General features: G+C 42.5%; 1 protein-coding gene across 18 annotated transcripts in view; it reads left to right on the top strand.

Moving 5' to 3' along the window:
• Positions 1-19,174, top strand: part of PRKN (parkin RBR E3 ubiquitin protein ligase) — a 1,235,051-nt gene extending 1,215,877 nt beyond the window's left edge. For all 18 annotated transcript variants that reach the window (XM_053295156.1, XM_053295166.1, XM_053295224.1 and 15 more), the window contains 2 exons: positions 9,143-9,260; positions 13,915-19,174. In XM_053295156.1, the coding sequence (XP_053151131.1) occupies positions 9,143-9,260; positions 13,915-14,024 (228 nt within the window). In that variant the 3' untranslated portion in view covers positions 14,025-19,174. The remainder of the gene's footprint in view (positions 1-9,142; positions 9,261-13,914) is intronic.
• The last annotated feature ends 881 nt before the right edge of the window (positions 19,175-20,055 follow it).

The following is a 20,055-nucleotide window of genomic DNA, read 5'->3' as shown; positions in this document are numbered from 1 at the left end:
AGTTCTGGTGAACAGAATAAAAAAGCATAAACTACTCCCAATACTCAATAAAAGAGCACATACAGGTGAAACTTGGAAAATTAGAATATCGTGCAAAAGTCCATTAATTTCAGTAATGCAAATTAAAAGGTGAAACTGATATATGAGACAGACGCATTACATGCAAAGCGAGATAAGTCAAGCCTTAATTTGTTATAATTGTGATGATCATGGCGTACAGCTCATGAAAACCCCAAATCCACAATCCCAGAAAATTAGAATATTACATGGAACCAAGAAGACAAGGATTGTAGAATAGAACAATATCGGACCTCTGAAAAGTATAAGCATGCATATGTATTCAGTACTTGGTTTGGGCCCCTTTTGCAGCAATTACTGCCTCAATGCGGCGTGGCATGGATGCTATCAGCCTGTGGCACTGATGAGGTGTTATGGAAGACCAGGATGCTTCATTAGCGGCCTTCAGCTCTTCTGCATTGTTTGGTCTCATGTCTCTCATCCTTCTCTTGGCAATGCCCCATAGATTCTCTATGGGGTCAGGTCAGGCGAGTTTGCTGGCCAATCAAGCACAGTACACTGTATACTTTTCAGAGGTCCGATATTGTTCTATTCTTCAATCCTTGTCTTCTTGGTTCCATGTAATATTCTAATTTTCTGGGATTGTGGATTTGGGGTTCTCATGAGCTGTACGCCATGATCATCACAATTATAACAAATTAAGGCTTGACTTATCTCGCTTTGCCTGTAATGCGTCTGTCTCATATATCAGTTTCACCTTTTAATTTGCATTACTGAAATTAATGGACTTTTGCACGATATTCTAATTTTCCAAGTTTCACCTGTAAATACAATTGCTGCCACGATTAAAGTTCTATTTGCAGAAATTCAGGGGCAAACAGTAGCACAACTTTTTCTTCCTCTAAGAACACGGATAAAAATGCAGCAAGAACCAGATACCTGAAATGTTTGGTATACATTAATGTCAAAAGCCTGATGTCAAAAACATAAAACAAAGTAGCTTTGCAGAGAGAGGCTGTTCCAAAACAAAGTGCCACCATTGAAAAGGCACCTATGGGTCTTAGTTCTCACAATAAGGGCACTCAGTGCAAAGTTTTCCTTTCAGATCTCTATAAAAGTGCATGTTTGTTTCTTAACACACTTTCATGGTAATCAGGGTGACTAAGTAATCAATGAATATAATCACTGGCTGGCATCCAGACTAAGCCTGTGCCAATGTGCTAGAGTTTTCTGTCCCCCAACCTTCAAAGTTTGCAAACATAGTTTGGGGAGGCACAAGTAGATGTAAAGGGAAGGGGATTGATTGATTGATTGACTGATTAAGTGCCATCAATTTGGTGTCAACTCTTAACAACCATGTACTGTAGATAGATGCATTCATTGCTGTTGTAATCGAGTCCATCCATCTTGCTGCTGGTTGTCCTCTTCTCTTTCCTTCAACTTTTCCCAGCATTATGGACTTCTCAAGGGAGCTGGGACAATGGCTCAGACAATAGAAAAAGTATTGACGCTTTTGAACTTTGGTGCTGGTGGAGACTTTTGAGGATACCATGGACAGCCAGGAAAACAAACAAATGGATCATAGAACAAATCAATCCAGAATTTTCACTCGAGGACCAAATGACCAGGCTCAAACTATCATACTTTGGACACATTATACGAAAACCCAGAGGGAAGGGGAGATCCCCCCAAATTGGGAAATCTTGGGACACCAACAAAGGATTAGTCTAGATGTTGGCCACTGGTTTTTTAGCACATGTTCAAAGAGGTGGAGCAAGGTTATTAAACTGAATTAGTGGTTGCGATTATGTACACTGACAGCGGTCTGAATGAAGCTGCAGTGCTTATGCAGTTAGGAGGGAAGTTATTAGTGCTATTGGCACTGTCCCCTGTTCCAACATTGCTCTATGTTATTGACTGGACTGACCACATTTTAACTTACTACAAGACTTGTCATAACCAGGAAAATTAAAGAACAGATGTTCCTAATTAAGCAGTAGTTAAGAATCTCATATGCCAGCAAAACATAGGAATTCATACTGCGCTAGTAACTTTTTGGCATCATAGACACTAAAAGCTTCCTTTTAAAAATCCCACAAAATTTCCTTTACTGTAATATGCATCATTGTTCCTCCAAGTAAGAGCAGCTTGGGAGAAGACACAAATTGCGCTCCGTCCTTATAAAGCATTTCCTGGAAAGAGACTGACAGGGAAACTGGTAGATTTGTTTAACAGCCTGACAAGCTTGATTCTCCAGATTTTATTTTTAAACTTGTAGTTCTTGGCATCACCAGAAGGTGGTGATGAGATCATGAATTATCATTACTGCTGAAGCTGTTTCTTGCTTGCTTTCTAATCTGTTTTGTCTGTGTGTTTTCAGTAAGCATGTAAGATCGTGAAGGCTGCTCTGTTTTGCATGGGTTCTGTGTGATTAGAACTACTTGTCAGAGGTTGCCGGTTCAAATCCCCGCTGGTATGTTTCCCAGACAATGGGAAACTGTAAAATTAATTTACTTGCTTGCGCAATAAATTAACTTAATTTGCTTTACTATCATGACTGATTTGATTGATTGATTGATTGATTGATTGAGTGCCATCAAGTCAGTGTCGACTCTTAGCGACCACATAGATAGATTCTTTCCAGGATGATCTTTCTTCAGCTTGGCCTTTAAGGTCTCTCAGTGGTGCATTCATTGCTGTCGTAATCGAGTCTGTCCACCTTGCTGCTGGATGTCCACTTCTCTTTCCTTCAGCTTTTCCCAGCATTATGGACTTCTCAAGGGAGCTGAATTTTCACATAATGTGTCCAAAGTATGATAGTTTGAGCCTGGTCATTTGTGCCTCAAGTGAAAATTCTGGATTGATTTGTTCCATGATCAATGTGTTTGTTTTTCTGGCTGTCCATGGTATCTTCAAAAGTCTTCTCCAGCACCAAAGTTCAAAAGTGCCAACACTTTTTCTATCTTACTTCTTCAAAGTCCAGCTTTCGCATCCATAGAGTGTCAAGGGGAAAACCATAGTCTGAACAATTCTAATCTTTGTAGGTGTAGACACGTCACAGCATCTAAATATCCTTTCCAAGGCCTTCATTGCAACCCTACCAAGTGCTAGTCTGTGGTGTATTTCTTGACTTCTGGATCCTTTACTGTTGACGGTCAATCCTAAAAGGCAGAAGCTATACACCACTTCAATGTCTTCATGATCAATTCTGTTCCTGGTTGCTGTACCCATTATAATTAGTTTACATTTAGTCGTAGCCCAATTTTTTCACTGTGCTCCTTGACTTTCATGACTAGAGCTTGTAGATCATCTGCATTCTCAGCTATCAGAGTGATGTCATCAGCGCGCAGGTTATTGATATTTCTTTCTCCAACTTTAAAACCATGCTCATCTTCTTCCAATCCAGCTTTTCTCAGTATATGTTCAACGTATAAGTTAAATAAATAGGGATAAAGTATACAGCCTTGCCCTACACCTTTGCCGATCTGGAACCAGTCTGTTTCACCATGTTCCATCTGGACTGTGGCTTCCTGTCCTGTGTATAGGTTTCTCATGAGAACAATGAGATGTTCTAGGATGCCCATTTTCCTAAGGATATTCCATAACTTGACATGGTTGATGCAATCGAAGGCTTTTCTGTAGTCAATAAAGCACATATTGACCTCTTTCTGGTATTCTATGGCTTTCTCAATAATCCAGCATGCATCAGCAATGATGTCTCTTGTTCTTAGGCCTTTTCTGAAACCAGCTTGAACATCTGGCATTTTCCTTTCCACATAGGGCTCTAATCTGCGTTGGATGATCCTGAGCATTATTTTGCTAGCATGTGAAATTAAGGATATTGTGCAATGGTTTGCGCAATCTGTTAAGTCTCCTCTTTTTGGTATGGGTATGTAGACTGACCTCTTCCAGTCTATTGGCCACTGTGTCATTCTCCAAATTGGCTGGCATAGTTTAACCAAACTATGATTGAAGCCTTGAATGATGATTCTTCTGTTGCCTGCCATATTTCTGTAGTTATTCCATCAATTCCTGTAGCCTCCGACTTGGTAATGCTGATCTAACTACATCTTCCCACACTAGAGGTTCTTGCAAGTAGGGAATATCTTGTAGAGTATCTTGGATGTTGACATCATCCCTACTGTGCAGATTTTCAGTATACTCCTTCCATCTCTGTTTGCTCTTCTCTGCATCAGTTACAATCTGTCCTTTGGTATCCCTTAACATACCAATTTGACGTTGGAACCTCCCTCTGAGTTCAGAGATTTTTTGGAAAACTTGCTTTGTTTTTCCATGTCTATTTCCATCCTCAAGGTCTTTACAGATGTCATTGTAGTATTGCTCCTTGTCTCTTCTAACAGCCTTCTGAAATTCCCTATTAAGTTCCTTCATGAGTTCTTTATCTTTCTTGACTTTGCCTTCTCTCCTTTTCTTGGCAATCTCCACCATCTGTTCTAACATCCATTTTGCTTTCTTCTGTTTCTTGGTCTTTGGCAGTCTCTTTTCACATTCGTCCTTAACAACTTCTTTGATTTCATTCCACAGTTCCTCTGGTTCCCTATCAATCAGGTTCAGAACTTCAAAGTGGTTCCTGATGTTCTCCTTGAAAATGGTGGGTACATGCTCAAGATCATATCATGGATCATATTGTTTTTCAGCTTTAGCTTGACATGGCACTTGCACATGAGCACTTCGTTATCTGTTCCACAATCAGACCCTGGCCACATCTTTGGTGTTATAACTGAGCTCTTCCACTTCATTACACCAATAATGTAATCAATTTGATTTCTGTGTATTCCATCTGGTGATGTCCATGTGTAAAGGTGTCACTTTGGTTGTTTGAAGAATGTGTTAGCAGTGAAGAGATCATTGGCTTGGGAGAAACTAATAAGTCGTTCTCCTGCTTCATTTCTTTTTCCTTGGCCATATAGTCTGACTGTGTTTTCCTCCTTACCTTTTCCAACTTTGGCATTCAAGTCTCCAACCACTAGCATCACATCTTGTTTGCATGTTCTGTCAATTTCAGACTGTACTTCAGCATAAAACTCATCAGCTTCCTCTTCTGCATCAGTCGTTGGGGCATAGACTTGAAGAACTGTCATGTTAAAGGATTGTCCACAAAATCTAATTGATATTAGTCTGACCACATTGTACCCAAGTACTGTCATTGGGTACATAGTCATCCTTCTTGACTATGAAAGCAACACAATTCCTTCTTTGTTTTTTGTGTCCTGAGTAGTAAACAGTATGATTTTCTGACTCAAAGTTTCCCATTCCAGTCCATTTTAATTCACTGATGCCCAAGATGTCAATCTGTAGTTGATTCATTTCATCTTTCACCTCCTCAAGCTTTCCCATATTCGTGCTTCTTATGTTCCACATTCCCATGGTAATTCTGTCTTTGCAGCTTTGGATTTTCTTTTCCCACTTGGCAACACCAGCTGCTATACATCCAAAAGGCTTTAATCTAACCTCATCATAAACACCATTGGTACTCTGAGAGATCCTCAGCTCTTCCTTAGTAGCATGCTGAGTACCATCCAACCTTTAGCTGGGCAGCTGGGATGACCTTCACACTTTGGCTGACCCTACTGGGAGTTTACCTCCCGGCGTACTTCGCTCATCCTTTCTAGGAACATCCCCTGCCACGATGAGGCAGCATAGCAGGACTATCATAATATTGCATGTTCTACACTCATGGGTCTTTACAGATTGCAGCTCTTAGCTTCTAGGCAATGTTCTTGCTCATCAATCAATGTTCACCAATCACTGTTAAATTACTGACAGTGCTATCAGTAATTTAAAATATTGTAAACTTTGAATTGTTTGATATGGGTAATACCCAGAGTCTGAAATAGAGTTCTAGGGCTGCATTTCCACAGACACATGCACTCACATTCATACTCACACACAAAGCTTGGTCACCTTAAGAATATTTTTCACAAGTTACTAGATTTTAATTTTGGGCAGAAGCCAAGATATTAGTAGGTGACTAGTACAAAGTGAAGGAACCACAAAGCCTCCTTCGGAAAGTTATAATATTGTGACATTTTTTCTAGAATGATTTCTCACAGATTCATCATGAAAGATTTGTCTGAAAGGCAGGATACTAATTTGGGAAGGTTTTTCATTGTAACATTGCTTTCTTGAGGGCTGATTCACACCACCCCTGTTATGGGGACTGTAAATATGGTATGGCTTCCCATCTCAGACTATCACACCTCAGACTATCCATCTCAAACTATCACACACCTCTGCCATGTCTAAAATGTCAGTGGGGATCAAGCATTTAATAACCTACATCATGATCATTCAATTTATCTACCACAAAAATAAATGAGCAAATAGATGCATAGGTGAGACATATACAAGTGTGCACATATGTTGCACATTGCATTACATTCTACAGGTGAAGGGTGAAAATAGGAGTCCAAGATCCTCTCGTATACCCTGCCATGAATAGAGTAGACCTGTAATGGGGGTTTGAACTGGTGTACATACATGAGGACAGGGTCATGTGACAGTTTGCATTTTTTAATTATTGCTTGTTAAATTTATTTATTGTGTTATATGTGCTTTGGAATTTATATTTGTAGTAACGTGTAAGTCTGTGCAGGAGGTTGATCGACAGCAGCAACAGAAGTGAAACCCCTGCAGGAGACACAAGGAAACCCTGCTTGGAATGCAGGAGGGGGCAGGCAGTTAGAAAGAGAGGTGACAAGTAAGGATTAGTTGGATGACAATTTGTCAGATGGTGAAGAGGGGAGAAGATGAGCCAGAGGCTTGGAGAGAGAAAGGTTCTGAACAGGGGAGAGTTCTCTGGTGAAGAGAAAAGTGGGGCTTAGGTGGAGGCAGGGTTGGATCTGTTCTCCACTGGAAAGCCAAAGCCTATTCAGGGGAAGACACAGTGGTCTTCAGGAGAGAGAGACTGAGCAGAAACACTGCAACCAAGCAGGGCACCTGAATCCCAGAGAGGAGAAAGACCGTTAACATCTCTGTGTAAGCTCTGGCAGTACTTTGAAATCACTACGCTTCTGTACCTCTAGAACATAACCACCATGCTCAAAGAATATTTGTTAAACAACAAATCATGTTATTTACTGTGAACAAGTACATTTTATTTCCTCTCCCAAATCACCTGGAGAGAGACCCCCCCACACACACACACACTACTACACAAACAAGAAGGGGGAGAAGTGAGAAGTTATCGCAGATCCTGCCTAATCAGATTGTGGAGGCAGCAAAGCTACCCTGAAGTAGGGTGAACCTGCAGAGGCAGGCCCCTGGTTTCAGGAGGTCCTTGGCAAACTGCCCTCCATGGCCACCTAGTGGGCCTCGAGAGAGTCACTCTACTACCACCAAACATAGGCTGTGGGCCAAATGTAGTCTCACTGGGATCAACAGTGGGCCCTCAGCAGCTGTGCAACAATGCTGACCACTGATGCTGACCCTGCACTAGAAGATCATGTGATTCTGATACTCTCTCTGTTTTTGTCTGTGGGGGATGATTGTGTGGGATGATTGTGATGGGGAGTGGGGTGCGTAGCCCCTCTTTTCCTCTGAGAGATTCCTCTTGATGTCCTTTGGGGCTCAGCTCTGTGTTTCTGTGATTCTTGGAGTTATCACATATCACAGAGTCGTCCCAATAAAACTAAATGGCAGGACCCAAATCCTGGTGGTTGTAAAAATAAAGCGTTTTATTATTTATTTTTATATGTATATGCCATTCAACTGGCCATGTCCTTGAAGCAATTTACAAAAAGAATAACATTAAAACCAAAATCTAAAACAATAAATACAATAATAAAAACCCACTTTAAAATAAACCGATGACAATTATTTTGAGAATTTTACACTGCTAAGATTAGCCTTGCTCACAGATCTCTCCTACAGGCAAGAGCCTGTGTACATTAATAAGCTTGTGTGCTTCTGTATATATTAAAAAGTGTGGATTTTATTTCCCATATGTGCACAATACACTCTTATCTATGCCATTATCAGAGACTAATAGTTTTTAATGCACAGGTTCAAACAGCCAGGAGTACAATTTTGATTCCACTGAGAATTAGTAGGTCTAAAAGGAAGCAAATGAATTTGAAGAAGGCTATGAAATGACATCCAATACTATTTTATTATGTAAATGTTTTTTATCTTTTCCATTTCAGCATGGGAACATAAAAATGAAATTGAAAGATCCCAGTGTGTGATAACCTACAGTTTGAATGCAAAGAAGATCTAATAATGCGCTCACTAGAAATCCACTGAATAACAGACGAAACTTATTGCATTCCACCAGAGTTAGACCAGATGTGGTGCCCTCATTTCCTTGCTATTAGAATTTCATATGGAAACTAGTATATGGCTCTGGCTTTGAATTACTGATACGGTCAAGCTTTTGGATTATTTTAAAATACATTTTTCACCTTCGTGGATATAGAGATGATTTTCAAAGGCTATGGCTCACATACCATGTAGCAAGCCACCTTTCTAAGCAGGTTTACTGCTTTGGAGCCCCTTTAAACCCCATTGGCATGGCTTGTGGAGGTGGGGAGGCTCCATGGCTACTGAGGATGTGTCCTCATACTCTCACTGCAACTCCCATTATTCCCTCTTCATGGTCCTGCTCTTGTCAAGCCTCTTCTTTGCTCCAGTGCTGGGTGATTTGTGGTTGTATTGGTTTGGCACTATATATTGCAACTCTGCACTGGTCAATAGCCCCTGGGTCTAATTTTGTCTGAAAGGAATTCAGGAGCAGGTGTGATTTCCTTTAGAGAAAGGAGCATGTTTGATTAAGGTCAAGCAATATCATTTCATCATCCACTAATGGAAGAGTTAATGTCCTGAGGCACACATACATAATTACACCAATATCATACACACTTCCTCTGTGGAAATGGGGAGCTCAACAGATGACATACAAAATTGACAGACATTGAAGTGGTTCTCATTGCATTATGAGGGAACCAGGAAAACAGGAAAAAAGAACGGGTTCCAGGACCCAGAACTAGGAGGGAGTTTGAAACTTGCCTTTTTGTCTTGCATAGGATCAGGCTGGAAGAAACACCTCCGTGCCCCATTTAGTTTATTCACAACCTTCTGTTGACAATTTCTTCTCTTTTTGCAGGGATATGAGGTGGATGCGCATGCAGCCATACAGGCCCGATGGGAAGAGGAATCCAAAGAAACAATCAAAAGAACAACCAAACCATGCCCTAGCTGCCATGTTCCAGTAGAAAAAGATGGTGTGTTTATTGGACAGTATCCAACAATAGCAGTAGCCACCATGATTTACAAAAGGGAGGCCAATGCAATACAGTTCCAGGCCACATTGTGTGGTGTTTGGGCCTTACTTAAAACCTACTTTAAAATAATTACAAAATAGCAAAATGTTAATTTTCACTGGCTGACATCCTAACACTGAGTGCATACATTTAACAGCAATGCTAACACCATGCTAGCCCCCACACATCTGATATGCAGGCACTTCTGTTCAAGAGTGTGACTGTTTTCAGCACTCTTCCTGCATTCTGGAAGCACTCTGGTAGAATGGAAATGCATCCCTGACCCACAGGGACATGTTTCTGCTTCAGCAGATCACATCATGAACACAGAAAAAGTGCTGAAAGTAGTTTCAAGAGCATCTGCACTTTGGAAGTGTGGGGGCTAACAGTGCATGCACTCTGTTATTAGAAACACACACGCAGCATTAGTAACAGAGGCTGTTCTCACGAGCAGCCAAGCCCAGCTTAAGCAGCCAAGCCTGGGCTAGGCTGCTGGTGAGAACCTCCAGGATCCACGTGGATCCCTTCCGTGCTGCAGCACTAATCCCAGCACCTCAGCCTGGCTCTTAGCCAAGGTTAAGGGCGCAAATTTAATCTGGCTCCAAAGATCATGTGTCAGCACAAGCTGCGGGCTCCTAGAGCACCCATCTCCTGGGGGAATCCCCCAGTACACCGCACTCAGCAACGAGTCCCGGCCTCAGAGCGATCCACACTGCTCCTCAATGCATGGAGCAGCAGGGATTGTGCAGGAGAGCACGCCGCACTCCCACCAGCTAAACAATGATTGTCGGGGCGGTGGGAGGCAAGCCCTCCTCCCTCTAGTGCAGTAGAGCCCACCACTGTGTGAGGCAGACTGTTCCACTATCTAACACAGGGTTGCCATATTCTGGCTTTCCAGTTCTGGGTGCCTCATTTGCATATTATGTAAATTGGCTTGAACATAATTTTTGAGCGGAATAGTGATTGCACGTTTTGCTCCATAACTCAGCTTCTACCAGGGCTAGAGCTTAGCTTTAAAAAAGAAAGAAAGAAAGAAATCTGGGCAAATCTGGGTGGGCTAAACAATCTTGGTGAGATGCATAAAATCTGGGTGAAACCCGGAATTTCGGGGGCATGGCAACTCTAATCTAACAGCTCTTACAGTTAGGAAATTCATCATAAGCCTGAATCTGCTTTCTTGTAATTTCAACCTATTGATTCTAGTACAGAAAACTGTTGGTTGGGTGTGGGTGTTGTTTGGCGGGGACAACAGAATATGTAAGACAACATTCATGTTACCGACCCCCTTCCCATGGCAGGCTTTAATTGTAATTTTGTTGAATGAGTGAGTTAAAATCATGCTTGTGTGCTCAGCTTCAAGGGCACCCAGTCCACTATGGACTAAATCAGACATTCTTAAACTGTCGTATTCCCCATAGATGTGGGGTAATTTGTTTTGAATTATACTCCCTCTCCACCCTCTTTTGGGATGCAAAGAGCCTGTCTGATGGAGTTTAAATATCATCATGTGACTTTTTCTTGAAAGAAGCACCATTTTATACCCTTCCCCTTGCATTCCTTTCATCTGCTTTCTTCTTGGCACTTGTGCAGCAGACTATCAGTGATCCTCCTCTCAGCTTCATCCCTCTGTTCTAGGAGGGCAATGTGGGAAGGAGATACTTCCTCTACAAGCTTCTGTGGGGAATACCACTGGGAGCCTAGCACTGAGCTGGCTCCTGAAATCTGCAAGAGAGAGGCACATATCTGGTCAGAGTACTTTTAGGTACAGCAGCTATGCCAGATCTTGGAGTGTGGTACTGAGCTGACTGCTTCTGTTGCTACTACAGAGCTGGGCTAGTAAACTGGCTTGATTTGGGCCTCATTCCTCTCACCTCCCCAATGATACCAGTAGTACCTTTTCTACCACTGCCACCATCACAACCACCAATGCCTAAGAACAACTGACTGGCCAAGTGGCCAGGTTTCTGGAAGTGAACAGAAGCAGCTAGCTAATACTTTTAAGAAGGGTGTCACCATTCTGCTATACTCCCTGCTCTGTATTCGCGTAATGGTTGTTATTGCAGAACCTGAGACTCAGAGTCCCCATGCTCTGCTGAAATAACAGCCAGGTGGGAGTTAGTTTCTATATTTATTGGTGATGATTTGTTGTATACTTTCATAAGAGAGAGAGACTGGAAATAGGAGCAAACAGTCCTAAACATTTTCCTAATGGTGTTTCTGTTATCTAGCCATTTTCCCAATAGAGGCCCCAAAGTGCTTTAACTTAAAAGTGCTTTTAAGTGATATTTTAATTAAATATCATAAGCTCCTTATTAAATATATACATGTATCTCATATTTTCTGCAATGCAAAATGGAACACATTCAGCTTTATGGCCACTGAAGATCAAACTGTTGGAGTCAATGGCAAAGCCATACCTTCTGACTCTGGGATGTCTGCACAGACCAGCCATCCATGCTTGCTTCTTTTCTGCATGCGCGTGCGCACGCACACACAAACATACCCATTTATTTGCTGGCAGAACTACTCTGAAGTCATTTATATGAGTGGAAAGGTATGATTTAAATGTAAAAACTGACCAGTAGTCTGGTAGTGTATCTTTACATGTATAAGCCTTTCCCAAAGGCTGAGGGAGTGTGCGTCTCAGTGCCAAATTCCTCCAGATGATCTGCACATAGATACATGACTGGGGGAGAGGCTAGTGTGTACAGGCAGGGAGCCAGCAACCATCTCCATGACTATAGACTATTGCTTCTGGAAGCAATGAAGTGTAGGTCAAATTTGTTGGTCAAAACCACAACCCTTACTTATGCCAAGAATTGAGAACCTCACAAGAGATTTTTCTAAGAAGAAAGTTGGATTGCCTTTTAAAAAATAATAAATATATAAGATTCTGCTCCTGTGCTTTTAACAGCAACTTCACCTGCAGAGATTTAGCTGGTGATAATCCTTATCTTCATGCTGGAAAAGCTTTGATTGCTATGTTCTGCAGTGCAAATCAAGCTACCACTAAAGGCACAGAAGCAAACCAGGCTGTGTTTATTCCCCAACTCCCACCCCCACCCCGCCACCGGGCAGTTGGCCACCATAGCTGGAGCTGGTGAAGACATACTTTAGCTCTTAGTTCTACCTTGAGGGGGAAAATAACTGGGTTTTTCTGAAAGTATCTAGCTTGTAAATTTTGCAGGAGTTAAAACCTGACTTCTGAGTGTTGCTTGCATCTGTATCTCTGTTTGGTTGTTAGCTATTATAAGCAGTAGTTGGGAAATCATTTCATATTGTTCCACATGACCAGAAAGCCCTCCCTACCACACCTAGCTGGAAATCCCTTTCCACTGTGGCAGCCATCCAAAGGCTCCATATGACCCACCGTCGTCATACTGGAAGTGCTGGGGAAACTCTGTGAATCTAGCCACTATTTTGTCAGAAGTTTAGATAACATGTGACCCTGTTGCTATTTTGTTAAAGGTTTTCAGGAGAGATGTGACCCCCTCCCCCCAGCAGTTGTGCAGAGGCTCTCTATAGGTACTCTCAACCTATAGATATAGATCCTCAGAGTTCAGGAAACCATACCTGTGGGCTGCTTTCTTGAACCCCCATTTAAGTATTTGAGTGACGCAGGACCCCCATGTCCTTGTGCCATACAAGAATTGACAGGTATGCAGGGGTGCACCTAGGTAATTTTGGGACCCAGACCTGAAGGGCTTCAGAACCCTCACCACCGCGAGTTAAAATTAAAAAGTTAATGTTGTTTTTTTTAAAGTTAAACTTGCATTTTTTGAACCACAGCACTGAAAGGCCCAGGGGGACCTGCTGCCACCACTCCACCGTGACGCCGAACTGCAGCTCCGGAAACTTCAAGAATTCTAGCCATGCCACGTGCGTGGCCAGGGGTGGGGTGTGTGAAGGTGAGCCGAGCAGGCCTCACCTACCCCCGTGGTGGTTGTGGCATCGGCGGGTGGAGCGGGAGTAGCCACTGGGCTTGACCATTTGGCCCAGTAGCCCTTGAGAACTGTGAGGAAGCTCTGGTGCGCCTGCACAATTAGAATTGAGTGTCGGCTAACTGCTCAGGCACGCTAGAGCTTCCTCGCAGTTCTCAAGGCTCCTGCTCCACCCACTGATGCCATCACCACCACCACCAACACGGGGGTGGGGGAGGCCTGCTCAGCTCACCCCACCCCCCCGGCCGCGCACATGGCACTGCTAGAATTCTTGATGTTTCTGGTGCTGCAGTTCGGCACCGCGGAGCATTGGCGGGGTGGGGTGGCGGCAGGAGGCTCCCCTGGACTTTGAAGGCCATGGATCGGATCCCCACGGTCTGGGGGTAAGAGCGCCTCAGCAGGTATGAAGTAAAAATATCTCATCAACATTCATGAGAGCTGAGAGTACAGTTTAGTATCAGCAGTAAACATTTGTCATCTACAATAGGCAGACACCAACCTCATGAGAGTTCTGAAAAAGCATGTTATCTACATTCAGCTTCTTTATAGTATTCAAATGTAACACATTGGTACCATGTATCCAGCATAAGACAGGTTTATTATTTGATTATCCTCGTACATTTCCCAATATGAGTGATCTGTGATTTCTTATTCTTGTTGCTGGTTTTTTCCAGGTGGCTGCATGCATATGAAGTGTCCTCGACCTCAGTGCAAGTTTGAGTGGTGTTGGAACTGTGGCCTAGAATGGAACAGGACCTGCATGGGAGATCATTGGTTTGACTGATCACCAGGCAGCACTGTGAACAGTCAACAGCATTTGGCAATGTATAGTGCTACAGAATGCAAAGGCATATACACAACTACTTCCTTCAGGATGTATTCTTGAACTCCTTGCTCAGGGTGTGAAATCTTCATTAGTCCCAGATTAAGTTGTTCAAGATGTGAACTACTCTTTCTTTGTTTCCTAGGTAGCAGATCAAATCATCAATATGTATTCAGGTCCTTATGCTTCCTAACTTCCCAATGAAAAATTTAAGAAAAAATCAGAAAGGTCAGGCTATCATTTGCTGGGCTGCATACCCCTCCTTCCACGAGCACACCCTAATGCTATTCATCCTTTGAGAAAATGAGTAATGATACTGGTGCCACAACTTATCTTTAGTCTTTGATATATGGCTGGATCTTTGTAAGCACTTTATTGGGCAAACGTCACAAATATGCAGAAGCTGTTTTGGTTACTGTGGAGTTACATCAACTAGCAACTCAGTTTGTGGCTGAGCTTAGCTTTTCACAACTTCTGTTCCAAAAGTGAAGACTTTTCATACCTTTACAGTAGTTTGGTCTCTTCCCAGACAATTACCATATGCAACCCTCATTCATGATAGAAACTGCAGGTGTCACTTTTGTGTGCCCATATAGCATGATTTCCCATGCCTGCAATGTAAAGTTAGGCAGACAATACTGCAGGAGTTATATCTGGAAATGTAATTTATTTTCAACAGTAATTTCTGACATGGCTTTGGGGAAGTTGTTTCTTAAATGCAGACAGCTATGTGCAGACATTACCCTCTACTAAGTTTAGACTGCTCTTAAGATATTTAAAGGCAATCATTCTTTGAAAAACAAGGAGAGGGCAGGCTCCCACACAAATAATGCCATCACAAGACAGGAGCAGGTTGCTTCACCATTTGCTTCCATTGCAGTTCAGCCCTGGATAAACAGTGAAGCATTCAGGTCAGTTTACCAATTCGCCATCTGCAACAAGAATTGACTGGAGCTGGATACTGACAGACAGCAAAGTCCATATGAACTGACTTTCATTTGGTCCTGAACAGTTATTCCAAGTACAGATAATGCAACTGCCCAAACAACTCAGTGGCGACTTTGTGTTTATAAAAAATCAGACCTTTAAGTTGCTAATGTTGTTCTGTGTCTTTTCTCCTTGTCAGGTTTATTTCCAGTCTCTGAGCCCAGCAAGAAAAAAAGTGGTTAGGGAGAAGCAGTGGACAGAGAGGAAGGCGTCGGCACTTCACTCTGCACACTGCTGCTGTGCTTGAAATCACCCCTCACTCACACACACACACACACATACATACACGGTACAGCTGCTTAGCATGACCCGTTTGCTTTGAAGACTGGAGTCTGTTGCCGTCATATCTAGTTCAGCTCATCTGCTTTAAAGTGTGTAACTTTGCCCTTAGACTGCATGAGAGCAATCAAGTGATGAAACCTTAAAACATCTCCTGCTGTAAGCTTGTTCTCCTGTGGTGCCTTTGGCTGCTCTGGTTTCTAGGGACGATTGCCCCTTTGAAGAAACCCATTCAGGCATTCAGTTGTCTGTAACTATAGGCTGTGACTATAGGCTGGGTAGTGCAGAGGGAAGAAGCAGGAGACATGGAGAGTGTGCCTCATGAGAGACAGAACCGAGGAGGAAATCAATCGACCAAAACCTGGAAAAGGAAATTAGGGGAAACAGTGTGAAGGAGCCCCAAGGACAAAAAGAAAAAAAGTATATTATTTTTCAAGAGGTTGGAGATTTATGACAAAATACACTAGGAAGTGTTCTTGCATACTTCCCCATTCATTTTACTTTGGTTTGATTGGGTAACTTCCCACTGGATTGTGCCTCCAAAGCATACATGGAGTTAAGCCATTTATTGCTATCATGGCGAATGCTTCTCATATTATTAAGCCCCAGGAATGCACCTACAACTTTGATCTGGGAAGTGGTTCTACGGTGCAGTATGGTACAATTAAATATTATCATCCCAATAGCAACCCCACTGTACTGTTCAGCATTTTATTTCATGCACTAGAACATACTAAGGTTGTTTACACAGCCAGCCTTACCCAGGCTTGGACAGCCTTACCTGGGTAGAACAGGTCATGTGGAGTGCCACGATCGATCCTGATTCTGGCACTCTGCACCAGGATAGTTCGGTTTTGTACCTGGGCTAATAGTGAGGTAGAATAGTGCGCCCTTTCACCCCACTCCCTGGTCATGTGGCTGCTTGGGCTGCCTGAAGCCTGGGCAGCCACAGAGCTAGGTAGCAGGAGCATCCAGAAGCAGGGGAATCCCCCCACACACACACTCTGGGCACAATGTATTGTGGGATGCTGGACAACTTCATCCCCGAGCTCTGAACTCCATCTCCCAGCTCTGCCACTCACAATGGTGCCACTCGTGTGGGTGTGTGAGCGGCAGAGAGACAGGGAGTGACATGATCATGTGCAAGGAAACAGGTAAGAGATTGCCTCCCCAGGCTTGGATAAGGAGTCATGTGGACAACCTTACTTTGTTGTTTAGAAGATATTAAATAGTAGCAATGGATAATCATATAGGGTATATTCTGAATTGCTCGTGAATTAATGGGCAAGCACCAGCAGTCATACATGCTGCTAAAGCTTTAATCCAGTCCTGCAATATTATCCCTGTGTTGGGGACACACACCCCTGACCCCAACATTAAACTCAGAGCCACCAACCCAGAATTATATGGAACTCAGGCCTGTGTCTGATTCCATTTTATAAGAGTTCAATTAAATGCCCGAACTCAAGGTGAACTGACACCTAGGTTTCTTGCCTGCCTTATGTACTGCTCTATGAAGGAGCATGCAATCCAGCATTGTATTGTGAAATGGGCACTCACAGAAACACAAGGGCTAGGCCTGAGCTAATCAATATGCTAAAATGTAACTCACTATCAGATAATGTCTGTGGAAGAGGCCAGGGGCTGATCTCCCCTTTCCTGTTGCAAGAAGTTTATGTTAATCTTTGTCAATGATTGACTCAATTGCTCTCTATAGAAATTCAACATAGGTAAATGCACACAAATAAAACACCTATAGACTTTAATTCTTACTTTCCTAACACATTAACACCTTTTGGGATCAGGCTAGCAAATCTGGGACAAGGGAAGATGCCCATTTGCAGTTCAGAGATGCAGATTTGCTTTGGGCAATGTTCCCCACCCCCTTCCTAAGCTCACACCTTACAGAAGATGGGATTCAGATCTCTCTGGACTGGCCAATATCCTGAATAATTAAAAGACATTATCCAGAAGACTCAAATGAACATCAAAGGATGGCACCACTATAAGAAGGAGTCTCTGGACATGGCAGATAGGCAGTCTTGTGCCTACAGGCAGTCTGGTGCCTACAAGCAATCTTGTGCCTACAAGCAAGATCTGCTCACGGGCAATCCAAGGGTTTGCTGCCCAAGCCGCGGGGCTAGAGGCAGGAACTCTTTCCATGGGAGAAGGGACTGTTTGTGACTTCTGCTGCGAAGTGAGAAGTCAAGACTTCCTCAGCCATGGTGCTCTGACTCTCAGCCGTGCTCTGAGCAAACTGCATGTTTGATCTAAAAGCTCCTGTCTGCAGCCAAAAGCTTCTCTCCTTCCGCTGAAAGATCCACCGTTCTCAAGCCTCTGATCCTGGTAATATGCCACCCCACAAGCCTTGGATCCCTACTTTCCTCCTCCTTATTAATCACTGTTACACCCTTCCTGAGCCTCCCCCCCCCTTCTTCCTTCTCTGCTTCTCTCTAAATGTTTTATTTAGGATTTGTTAGATTATTAGATAGCTGTAATTACTGATTGCACACACATATGTTAGTTAGGCACATTACACTACACCTTGAATCGGAAACATGTTTTTAATATGGATTATTTTATCCTGATGAGCAACTTTTTATAATAAAGCCCATTGAACTTTCTGACTGTGTCTCTATCTCTGTTTGCGCGCCCAGATCCTACATGGTCTCCATCTCCAAGAATCAATTCAATTTGTGTATGATGTGACTTTGCCTCTTTCCCTCTGAGCATGTACAGAGTGCGAAACCAGGTATAGTTCACAACACCTGCCTGGTTGTATTTCAAATTACAGACAGTGGAACTGATTTTTATTTACAGTAACAACCCTGTGCAATCCTAATGCAGATCACAACTCTTTTACTATAACAGAGCCATCAGTGCATGTTATACTTTAAAAGAAAATTATTATAAGATGATGTACAGGTGGTATTTGACACCCAAAAAATTAGCATTAATGTATAAAAATGTTCCAAACAAATGTTGGAAATGTGGACACTGTGAAGGAACTTTTTTTCATATGTGGTGGTCTTGCAGGAAGGCAAAGGCCTTTTGGGATATGATATATAATGAGTTGAAGAAAAGTTTTTAAATGACATTTCCTAAGAAACCAGAATCCTTCCTGCTGGGAATAATGCAAGGAGAGTTTTCCAGAAGAAATTTAACATTTTTTATGTATGCAACCACGGCGGCCAGAATAGTATATGCACAGAAATGGAAGGACAATGAAATGCCCTCAAAAGAAGATTGGCTGATAAAAATTTTGGAATATGCTGAGATGGCAAAACTTACAGTACTGATAAGGGATGAAAACTTGGAATGTTTTAAAGAAGATTGGAAACCATTCTTATTAAACTTAAAGAACTATTTTTCTAATACTGATTTTTCAGCAGGGTTTGAAATTTAGTAATAATAGCAGGTCGGGTAGAGTAAAATCGAGTTTGTAATGTGTAGGATATATGCTTTGAATTATTGTAGCAATGGTTGATTTGTATAGTTAATGAATCGAACAGTTGGTGAGTGAGAAGTCAATATTTACTTACTTAGATGTAATGGGATTGTTATGATATTGTAAAAACCAATAAAATTTTAAAAAGCGATAACAGAGCCATCAGTTACATAGGGACTTCCTTGTAAATAAGAATCCAGCTGAAGGTTGTGTGTATGCATGCACATGTGTGTATGTGTTTGTGTGTACAGAAGTGCTAACTGTTAAGAAAACCAAGGGTGGAGGATTTAAATAAAGCCCACTGAATGTCTGTAGATTGCATGTATTCCTGTTTCACATTTGGAATATATACAACAGGCCTGTAATATGAAATATTAATAAAGTCTTTTGAACCGTTTCCTTCTATTGAATGTGAATAGTATTCAGTACTTCACTGGACTAAACTGCTTTGTTGTCATAGGCCACATGATGTATGCACAGTGCTCATATGCATCAGCATAGCATGACATCATCACGCCATACTGGTATAAGAAAGAGGCTTCGGTATGCCCCATGATCCATAATTCTGAAGAAGATTTTTGGTCCTGCAGTAGAATCCACAAAAAATTGGTAAATCTGTTTTATTATTTGTTGTGAGTGGAATTCAATGCATTGACAATTCTATCACTCAGTCACTAAGAGATGAAGTAACAGCATCCATTGAAAAGTACTGAGCCTCTTCTCATGAGGAGTGAGAAGGGCTCCCGAGCGGGCTGCGGGAAAGGCGGGTTAAACCTACCTTCCACACAGATGATCAATGTGGTGTTGTTGGGCATGTGCCCCACATGCCCAAACGATTCCCCGTACTTCCAGGCAGCAGGGAGGGTTGGGGGCTGGGATGTGTCGAGCCAGCCCCCAGAAATACCACGATGCACCGCACAAGTGTGCAGGGTTAAGGGAGCACTTGCTCCCTTCATCTTGTTTTAATGGGTGGCTAGTTAGGTGGGTTTGCCACCATGGTGCCACCGAGATCGGCCCGATCCCGGCGATGCAAAACCGGGCTGGGGTCCCTTAGTCTTGCATGCATGTGTGAATAGCCTCACTGTGTTTGTGGACAGGTGTTATGCAACCCTTGTCTGAGGTGCTAGATCTGTGTTGGCTGCTTTACACCTGCAAGTTGTCATGTGATATGGCAGTCTTCAAGTAATGATTCCGTATCTGTTAACTAAACTAAGAGTACAAACATTCTCTTTAAGGTTCCATTCTAATTTCCTACATGTTGATGTTGGCTTTGAGAAT

The sequence above is a fragment of the Hemicordylus capensis genome, chromosome 1 (assembly GCF_027244095.1).
Source record: "Hemicordylus capensis ecotype Gifberg chromosome 1, rHemCap1.1.pri, whole genome shotgun sequence".
In the NCBI taxonomy this organism is placed as follows: Eukaryota; Metazoa; Chordata; class Lepidosauria; order Squamata; family Cordylidae; genus Hemicordylus; species Hemicordylus capensis.
The sequence above is the reverse complement of the archived record's forward strand: the minus strand, read 5'-3'. Positions and strand labels throughout refer to the sequence as shown.